General features: G+C 33.7%; 2 protein-coding genes across 2 annotated transcripts in view; both read left to right on the forward strand.

The window, feature by feature from the left end:
* Window positions 1–1234: 1234 nt before the first annotated feature.
* On the forward strand, window positions 1235–6042 carry LOC108745757 (putative methyltransferase NSUN7). The gene is made up of 9 exons (XM_018482094.1): window positions 1235–1582; window positions 1764–1930; window positions 2268–2370; window positions 2568–2857; window positions 3304–3551; window positions 3630–3981; window positions 4590–4772; window positions 4864–5136; window positions 5559–6042. Exons 1-9 carry the CDS (start codon window positions 1261–1263, stop codon window positions 5904–5906), a joined length of 2286 nt encoding a protein of 761 aa, XP_018337596.1. The 5' UTR covers window positions 1235–1260; the 3' UTR covers window positions 5907–6042.
* A 1104-nt stretch (window positions 6043–7146) lies between these two features.
* LOC108745562 (pyruvate dehydrogenase E1 component subunit alpha, somatic form, mitochondrial-like) overlaps window positions 7147–10206 on the forward strand; it is a 3979-nt gene continuing 919 nt past the window's right edge. The window contains exons 1-5 of the mRNA XM_018481781.1: window positions 7147–7915; window positions 7997–8170; window positions 8273–8491; window positions 8595–8843; window positions 9039–9284. Of these exons, the coding sequence (XP_018337283.1) occupies window positions 7805–7915; window positions 7997–8170; window positions 8273–8491; window positions 8595–8843; window positions 9039–9284 (999 nt within the window). The 5' untranslated portion in view covers window positions 7147–7804. The remainder of the gene's footprint in view (window positions 7916–7996; window positions 8171–8272; window positions 8492–8594; window positions 8844–9038; window positions 9285–10206) is intronic.

A 10206-nucleotide genomic window follows, 5' to 3' on the forward strand; every position in this document is an offset into this window, starting at 1 on the left:
GGGGTTGCCAACACTTTACTGCACAAATGGCGGCAAATTCAAATCTTGCGTTAATTTTGGGACACCCTTTATATATATGTTTAGTAATTTTAAGTAAATAACATCCATTTCTACCAATGTAGATAAACTTTAATCTCGATTTAATTTATTCTCTATTCTTTTCTAATTCTTTATAGGTATAATTATATAGAATTGAAAAAAGTAAGTTAAACTAAAAGATATAATAAAGTTAATAATCTACATATATTGGTATAGAAAACGCCGCGGACATTATCGAGCTTTTTCCAACAGAGACACAAGATATGTCGACACAAGAATCATTCTGTTTTTATCTTTTATTCAATATCGAACGAATATTGATTTCGTATGTGCATCGATATGTGCAATGCTTTACTGGAAGTTGCCCCCTACTAATTGGCAATTGTTCCTAATTATCCTATAAGGGTATAATATTATTTGATATTAAGTAATATTTTAGACATATTCTTAAAATATTAAATGTAACATTTTAAGAATATTGTACTAAAATTATATAATATTAAGTAATATTCTCGAAATATTAATGGAAAGTTATATGTCCACTCCTGATAATATTGCATGATTATTAGAAATAGCATTATTTAATAGTACTGTAATATTGTATAAACATTAAAAAGTATTACAACAAAATTTACTTTAATTTGTAAAACTGTTACAACTGTTTAGTATAAGTATACGTTTAAAGACTGAAAATAAATTTTGGCGCGCAATTATAGAACTGGATATATACTTAAAATCATGCGAAAATCAATGCGTTTTTTTAAGCACAAGATGCAGCATAAACTGATAAGAACTTTTCGTTACTAGATTGTGAATTCAAATTGCACTAAATTAAGAATAATTAATATTTATAAATATTTTAATAATATTTCAGGAATATTAAAATATATAACACCTAGGATATTATAATACAATAGTAGACATATAATCTCTATAGAATACTCTTGTAATATTAAAAAATATAATATGGTATTTTCGAAATATTGTAACTTATTTTAATTCTTTTAATAATATCCATATAACATTCTAGAAATATTTTGCGCTTATATTAGGATAGTATCTATAGACTAGGAGAGTATACATACCTACATATATTTACAACAGCCGCCTTGTATACGTGCAATGCGAGAAAATGCGAGACAGGCATATAATTAAGGATATATTACAGGCACAATTATGTAATTCGATAGAGAGAACCATACGGGGATCTTTTGTTTAAGGATGGAGGATTCTAAACGACGCGTTACTCGCAAGAATTCGCAAGATTGGGAATGGCGTCCTAGGGGATTCAGATCACCCAGAGAAAAGGGGCATCTTCCGAAAGGTAGAAGAGACGAGAATAAGAATATCGTCGGTTCCTCGAATACTATATCGGAAACTGGCGCGGACGGCTCGATGACGGAAGCTCGCATCGAACCGGGCTGGCGTATCAACGATATTCTTTTGGCGGCCAAAGTTCTGCAAAATGCACGACCCTCGCCAAATTATGCCAACGAGGCCGAAATGAGACGCGTTTTTGGCTTAGTATACGACGTTCTGAGATGTGAGATATAGTTTTCAAATGAGTGGTGAGAGCGTATGGAAAACAGTTTTTTTTTTCATCTCTTTTCGTACGCGAAGAAGCTTCTATGAAGCTGTCTTTCCAAGAAAATGCTATGTGCATATTATAAATTGTTACAGTCCGCGACATCAACAGTCACAAACTTCCGTTATAAACTTTGCAGATAAAAATATCTTGAATCGTACACTCGAGGACGGTGGTTTTTGGTATACAAATAATGCTTTGAAACAACGAGAACGAGTAGTCTGGTTACTATTGTACGATATGCAGGGAAGAAAATTTGCCCATCGACGTGGGAGTGCATGCGAGACTCGAGAGAAAGTATTTGAGGTTTGTATACCGTTGCGTTGTGCAATTCCTTTCTTTCCATTTCTTTATATTAATTTTTAGAACCTTGTGTTAATCTTTCGTCTTCTTATTTATCTCGGTGTTTTTTTTTTTTTTTTTTTTTCTATAAATTTGTACAAAAAAGACATTATTTATGCTATAATTTACGCTTGCAGATGCTCCTAGTAAATTAAATTAATCAACATTGGTGCTCAAACATGCGACAATATTGTACCATGGAAATAATATTTTGCTGATATTTGTATCAATTTATAATTTAATTATTCAACACTACCAACGGGGGTATGCTAAGTCAATACTATTTTGTGTGCTGTTTCAGACTGTCGGATTAAAAGATATTGAAGATGCACTTTTGAAAGCAAAAACGCATTTAGCGGCAAGCATCTCACGTCTTCGTATCAGCGATTCAGCCCTCATTCTCGGTTATTTCTCATTTTTAATCTACATAAAAGTTCTTACGAATAGAATGTAGTGCGCCAAATAGAGATTGTTTAATTGTAAAACATTATTGATCGCGCGCGTCAATATTTTATGCACACACGCACGCACATGTACATTTTATGTGTGTATATATATTTATAAAATGCATATTATACATTGTATATTCATGTATATCTAGACGAGCTTCTCCCGTCGCATCTGCGTATCGCGGAAGGAATAAGTTGGACCGATGAAGGCGCGATTGCTTCCGGATGGATCAATACTATGAGAGTGTTGAGTAAAAACGAATTCATAAAGGATATGTCAAAGCTAAAACTTCAACTCGGTAATGATACCGAAACAGGAGAGCTCGATGAGAACAAGTATGTCTTTGATCCAATTTGCCCCAAGATGATTAATTTGCACGATAAGGCACGAGAGAAACTCGCCGTATCAGATTTGGTTCGCGACCATCGATTCATCTTTTTGGTAAATATAATATTTAATTCTCATTTAACTAAAATAACTACGTGAAAAAGACAATTAGTTACACGTACCATCACTGTAAGTATTATGATTGGGTTTTGAAACACTTTTCGGAAAAATTTCAGTTTGATTTCAGTGATTTTTATCTGAAAAATTCATTTTTAGTAAAATTTCAGAAAAATTTCAGCAAAAATTTCGGAGAAATTTCAGAATAATATCAGTTCAGTCTCAACGATTTTTTTCAGTATGTTAACTGAAATTTTTCCGAAATGCTGAAATTTTACCGAAAAGCCTTCCAAAACGTGGAATAATTTCAGAGAGATTTTTTTACCAGTGAAAAGAAGAATTTCTATATATTGTATATTTCATATAAAAATATAAAAGTGAATATCTATAAGCATAAGATGGGAGATTAAAAAATAAATTAATAATAAAAGACATTTATTTAGGAAAGATCATTGTGTCTTGGAGCGGCTACGTTAGCGCAGGCGATACGTGTTGCTCGTCTTTGTGGTCCCGTAGTTCTCACGCATTCGATCGCCCCTCGTCACACGGGTTACTTGGCCGGACTCTTGGCCGACATCGAGGATGCCGGGAGACTGTTAGCTTTCGGTGTTGGAGATCGTCGTTGCGAGTACGAAGCATACCTCACGAATTTAGGCGTCACTTTGCAACAATGCGCAATGTTTTCCGAAAAGTAAGATATAATGGCTCTTTTATGAATTTATCACAATTACTGTTACCGCTTGCCGAAAACATTATTCTTTATCTTTAGATACATTTCATCACCATCGTCCGTAGAATTGGAAAGAGCGACTGTTGTTTTGGCGACTCCCCCGTGTAGCTACACCGGCGTCCGGGACATTGTCGATCTTGCCGTTGCTCGCGGTGGTGACATTAATTTATTAGAATCGTTAACCAGCGATACAGCGGGTGGGATCAAACAGCCCCGCGCTCTTCTGGCCGAACAATTTTCCACGCTCAAGTATGCATTAACTAGACCAAATATACAGTTTCTAATATACGAGGTGCATACAATCTTGCCATCCGAAACTACGGATATGATTCATCAAGTTGTCGAATATGCGAATCAATTAGCTATGGAAAAATACATTCGTGAGCATCTTGTAAGTGGACTTTTTATAGGATATACTTATATCTAAATCGATTGCACGTGCAATTATTGACTGCATTTGCATAATTGAATTATTTATTGTAAACAGGAAAACGTGTCTTTACGTTAATCATAAAATATGATTATAAAACAAAAAGAAATAATTTCAGGCTCTCAACAGTATTTAAAATGAAATTAGTAATAGAGAAAAGCCACTGCAGTTATTGTCAGCGTATACAATTTAAATATATATGTTTAATTTATATCTAATCAATACATAATCCATCTTTATATATTACATCAAATATTCAAACGTTTCGACTTATTTTAAATTATCTTCAGCGATAAAACAATTTTAATAAAGATGACGTACACTAATGAGCCTCTATCTAGTGGACGATGTATATGAGTTTTAAATTTTAAAGCTATTAAGAATGTCCATCTTAACCGCGTTATAATTTATTATGATTATATAATATTACAATTATACATGTATGCGTTATTATGGAGATGATTATTGGCGATGATTCGTCCTAAAAGTATCTTTAAATACATTACATATTTTTTCACGCCCGTATTCACTTAATTTCTAAAAATAATATATATTTGGTTGCCTTACAGCCAAAGAGAAAGACATTATCCAAAGACGGAAAGATTCCAAAGTCGATTAAAACTGATGTGCATAGGCAGGAACAATCGCGAGAACATTGGGAGGACCAATCGCAAATGCAACACGAACAAATGTTTTTGTGCAAGCGAGAGGACGAGGGAGATGAAAAGTTGTTGGATACGACTGATATTGTTGTAAGATCACTCATAAGTATAATATAAGCGCGTCAAATTATCGCTTTAATAATCGATCAATACTTAATTATAAAATTAAATATATCGTTAGATCCCCGATAGCGATTTGTTCGAAGTGGGAACTATCGATGAAATTTATGGCGAAACAAACGAACATATGTTGGATCCAGGCTGTTTCATCGCTGTGATAAAACGGAAGGAAATGATGCAGTTTGATTCGCTTTTCATGATCAAAGTGGCAGAATCAAAAGGACTATTTGGTGATCCTGATAAACAACGAAATCCGAAGCAAAAAACCGAAATACCATCGGCGACAAAACGTCAAACGTTACAAATCAGTCGCAGAGGTTTCAAGCGTATCAAAGTATGTATCAAGTATATACTAACAATAAGTACTTATTAAATACCAGCTCTATCTGATATAAAAGGCGATGACGCATACATTAATGCATACAAGTATATGAGATAAAGACATAATTATTGTTTTTGCGATCAATTGATTTATGACAATTTACGTTTACTATTTCGCTTTGACTGCGTTCAGTAAAAAAAAAAAAAAAACAGCTTTGCAGATGTAAAATTCTTTAACATGCTTGGCTTATTATATATTTTTGGATCTATAGTAAGATATAAATATAACTAAAAACAAAATCAGTCATATTAAAGAACATATTACAAAAGTTGCAAAGTTGCTTCTCTGTTAAATGCAGTCATTAATTACATCGGGATACGTTGACTCATTTCAAGTAGCTACTATCTTTATAATTTATATTTCCGAATGCATAGGTCGAAATAGATCGCGTAGCAGCGCCTACACATGCTTGGATGCTGCGAGCTACGAATAAACGTCAACCATGTCCTCGTCACAGTCGACACATTGTTCGAGATGAAAAGTTATCATCGATGCAAATACGTGAAACACGGAAACGAGACGCACGTCGATGGTGGCGAGATGCAATCACCTTCCTGGTTGATTCGAAAAGTCATCGAAATATTATGAAGGATTCCCAGTTTTATGCGACGCGTTCGGATCCATTTACGCAAAAACCACTATATCCTTTTCACGCGAAGAAAATGCCGTTAAAATGCCATCGTCGTCCTCGACAGAGAAACTTGGCATTCGATTTCATCTAGAATTTAATTTAATCGTATAATTGCGCTAATGCTCCTACAATTGTCGATATTAGAATGTTGATAAATATAATCAGCATGTCCGTAACGTTGAGAGAAAATACCGTAGACTTTTAACTTTCGTATATGCAACACACACACACACACACACACACACACACACACACACACCAAAAGAGATTTATGAATAAAATCCGTATATTATCCTAGAGAAAAAAAATAAATTGCAATACTATACTGTTTAATCATGCGCAGGTAACCAGGACATTTATTGTTGGTTCGATAAGTACTAGCTAGCACATTTTTTCGTTGTGCATATCTTTACTCTTTCCATCTTTTTTAGGACAATTTCAATGTCATCCTTAATTCATTAGAATTTCTAATCAGGGAATGGAAAGTTTACTTTTTAAAAGAGTAACAAGTTACAATTAGTTACCCGAATTAAAAAAGGTTGAAACGTATATATTTTACAATATTTATTTTGTTACATTCATACGAAAAATAAAGAATTTTTGTGCATCCGAATAGCTGATGTAGGCTTTGATGTAGGCTTTTTTACATTTTTCACTGATAGATTCTTTCGAGGCTTATTATATTATATATATTTGTTTAAATTACAGTTACTCTTTATCGAGTAGAAAAAGTAATTTGTTAGGGCCCTCACTTGAGAAACTAATTTTTCGTTTTTTTTCCGTTATTTATTTAAAATCGATGACCATAATCACAGCAAACAAGCCTAGGGCTTTCTATTAGTTTGAAGCGTTATGAGTGATTTGTGTCCAATCGTATGCAAAATAACGAAAAAATAAAATTCATTATTAATTTATTAAAATTCATTATTAATTTGTTATCAAAAAACCTAAGTAACTTTGTTACCGTTACAGTTACCAAAGAAAAAGTATTTATATACCAGTAAAATTACCAAAAAAGTAACTTATAACTATAACTTCGTTACAAATAATTATCAGTTACTTCCGTTCTCTGTTTCTAATTGGTACGGAAGAAACTTTTGACGACGTAAGCAATAGGCTTTTGTGGAAATTACAAGATTTTTTTTCGAGAACTAAATATAGTAAACATCGATCCCACTCCATAATTAAATGCATGCTTGATGTGCAATATCGAGTATAAATCTCAATCGAACTTTTATCTATAATATATACGTGACTTTTTTTACTTTTTTAAAAATCAAATTTGACTTATTTTTCGACACAGTCCTTTTAAAAAGTCACTGATTTATCAAACTGTCCATAATTATAATACTGCTGTATAAGAAACGCATATAGTTCTTGCGATTGGCTCCAAACTTATTTTTTAAATTTGTTTCTTATGATAAAGTTAGTAAATGATTAAAACTGCTTATAAAAAGTAGATGCGATTGTGTTTCGACGAAAGCATTTTACATACAGAAAACACGCGTCCCGAATATATGCTTCGACACACGATGACACATATCTGTGATCATGCATACATCATGGATGTGTTCAAACGTTGACGTATTTATAATACGATTGTCATTTTGCGATTGATCAAATCGCATTGAAAATGTGAGAATACAAACAATAATTGTAAATCAATAATATTGGTGATTTAATTGGATCAGTTATCTTGGAAAAACACGCAAGTTTTTTCAAATATATAAAATTACTCATAAAATAAATAATTTTATTTATGTTACACAAATAATAATATATGTAACAAGGCACCATGTTGTAAAGCAGGAAGAAAAGTATGTATATGATGTATATACGTGATAAAATGTCATGTGTGCTGTAGGAAATTGAACGATAATGCGTTAACGATAAATGTCGATTTGAGGAGATTGATGTCAAAGCTTTTGAGTGAAAAGCATTAAGAAAATTATTTTACAAACATCGAGGATTGGATATTATCCGATAAGTATGTATTCAATATGGGCAAAATTAGGATTATCACTTGGACGTCGTGGCATTAAGATACGACACAACTTATTATCACATCGCAATGTTACCAAAGAAGCTGTCGCAGAATCGGTATCTACGATATTTTTATCAGATTTTTTTTTCTTTTTTCTCTCCTGTCTCTGTCTTTTTACCTGAAATACGTTTTTTCAGAAATTCGATTTGTATCGGCTTGATAAAGGGCCGCTTCAGAAATCGGCAATAAATATAAAAGATGCTACATATGCACTGAAGACAATGAACTGTATACGTCGGATGGAGAACAGAGCTGCAGAGATATACAGAGAGCGGCTCATTAATGGCTTCTTACATTTATACGTTGGTCAGGTAGATGAGAAAAATCTAGATGGTGCAATGTGAACCAATAATTGTGCAACATATCATATCGTGAATGACAAATAAAAACGCGATATTTATAATATGTCTTAGGAAGCTATAGCTGTAGGTTTGAAAATGGCTCTAGCTGAACAAGATACTGTTATTGCATCATACAGATGCCACGCTTTCGCTGTTGTGTTCGGTGCCACGAGTCGCTCGGTTTTGGCAGAACTCATGGGTCGTAAGACAGGTCCGGCCAAGGGTAAGGGTGGCTCGATGCATATGTATGCCCCACGGTTTTACGGTGGCGACGGTATCGTCGGCGGACAGGTAAATGCACTCTCACTTTTATTATATTTTCGGCTTTTATTATTCAAATGGTTTAAATCTCATCAAGTGTCTATTAATTACTTTATTATCTTGTTACGATTAGGTACCTATCGGCACCGGTATAGCTTTGGCCCACAAGTACAATGGGACAGGTGCCGTATCCTTTACGCTGTATGGCGACGGTGCAGCTTCGCAGGGTCAAATTTATGAAGCTTGGAACATGGCGAAGCTCTGGAATCTTCCGGCAGTCTACATCTGCGAAAATAATAGATATGGTATGGGTACGGCCGTGCATCGACATTCCGCCAACACTAAGCTTTATACGCGCGGAGACCTCGTACCAGGAATAAGAGTAAATGCACATACATGATGAATTCGCATGCTCTCTCTCTTTAACGCTATTCTATAGCTCTATAGCTCTGTTCTATTATTTATAAAAACAAAAAATCAAAAACGCTCTACTGGATAAGATAATGTCTATTACATCATCCAATATCTATGCTACAATGTATACCTACACCCGAAATGTATATCCCATCGCGTATAGGTTGATGGGATGAAGATCATGGATGTACGAGAAGCCGTACGCTTTAGCAGAGATTATGCACTTAGAAACGGCCCGATTGTACTGGAAATGATAACTTATCGTTATTTTGGACACAGTATGAGTGATCCTGGTTATTCGTATCGCACTAGAGAAGAGATTAAAGCTGTGCAATCCGAGCAAGACCCAATTATGTTATTTAGCAAATTCCTCGTGGAGAAAAAGCTTATGACTGAAAAAGACATCGAAGTATACACTTGAAAATAAAACTAAAAATATTCTCAAACTTTACTGTATAATATACATATATGTATATAAATATATATATATGGGTCATTCTCCGTCAACCGATGAACCCACCTACCCAAAATTGGTTTCCATAAAAATAATCTAGTAAAGGCTTAAAATTCGTAAAAAAATAAGGGCTAACAAATGCCGTGTGCAGATTTTTACTACACAAAATGGCCGACACAATATGGCGGCCAAAAGGGAGAATTCGAATTATAACACTTTTTCATCACAAAGGAAACATTCATTTAGGGTGTTTTTGGGATCGCTGATTACGAATCCATCATCAGATTTTCAAAATTCCAAATGGCGGATTCAAAATGACAGACGAAAATCCGAAAACTTGAATTTATTTATCAATTCTCATTTGTTACAATGTTTAAAATGGCGCTGAATATGAATCCGTTTTCAAATTTTCTAAATTTGAAAAGGTGGATGAAACATACGCACACGCGTGTGTGTATAGGCATGTTCGAGCGCACATTGATGTTTTTATCACCTCACTATTTATTGCACGAACACAAGTTATTAATATATGTTATGTTTACCACGTTCAGCTTACCCCAGGACCACGGCGAGGACGTAGTGGTAAATGGTCCCATTTTTTTTTGTTTTTTCTTTATTTATTTATTTTTTTTTTTGTAATTTTTGTGACTTTTATTATTTTTTTTAAGATTATTTTCGTTTCAATCAAGCTTTGAGTATATTTTTCAATCATAATAAAAGATATAGATTCATCTATTTCCTTGTAGGATATTAGCCCTTGTACCTAATATTTTATTCAAATTATTTCTCCAACATTTCCTACTTGTTTAAAATTAATCACTTAAACTTAAACTTTGTGTTAAATTATTTGTACGCAAGGATAACGTTGTCTGCTGCC

The sequence above is a fragment of the Trachymyrmex septentrionalis genome, unplaced genomic scaffold (genome assembly GCF_001594115.1).
Source record: "Trachymyrmex septentrionalis isolate Tsep2-gDNA-1 unplaced genomic scaffold, Tsep1.0 scaffold106, whole genome shotgun sequence".
Taxonomy (NCBI): domain Eukaryota; kingdom Metazoa; phylum Arthropoda; class Insecta; order Hymenoptera; family Formicidae; genus Trachymyrmex; species Trachymyrmex septentrionalis.

Coding starts and splice junctions, on each gene's coding strand:
- LOC108745757 (XM_018482094.1), top strand. CDS start 1,261: ATGGAGGATTCTAAACGACGCGTTACTCGCAAGAATTCGCAAGATTGG. Junction 1,583..1,763: donor AGTATACGACGTTCTGAGAT/GTGAGATATAGT, acceptor TAAACTTTGCAG/ATAAAAATATCTTGAATCGT. Junction 1,931..2,267: donor CTCGAGAGAAAGTATTTGAG/GTTTGTATACCG, acceptor GTGCTGTTTCAG/ACTGTCGGATTAAAAGATAT.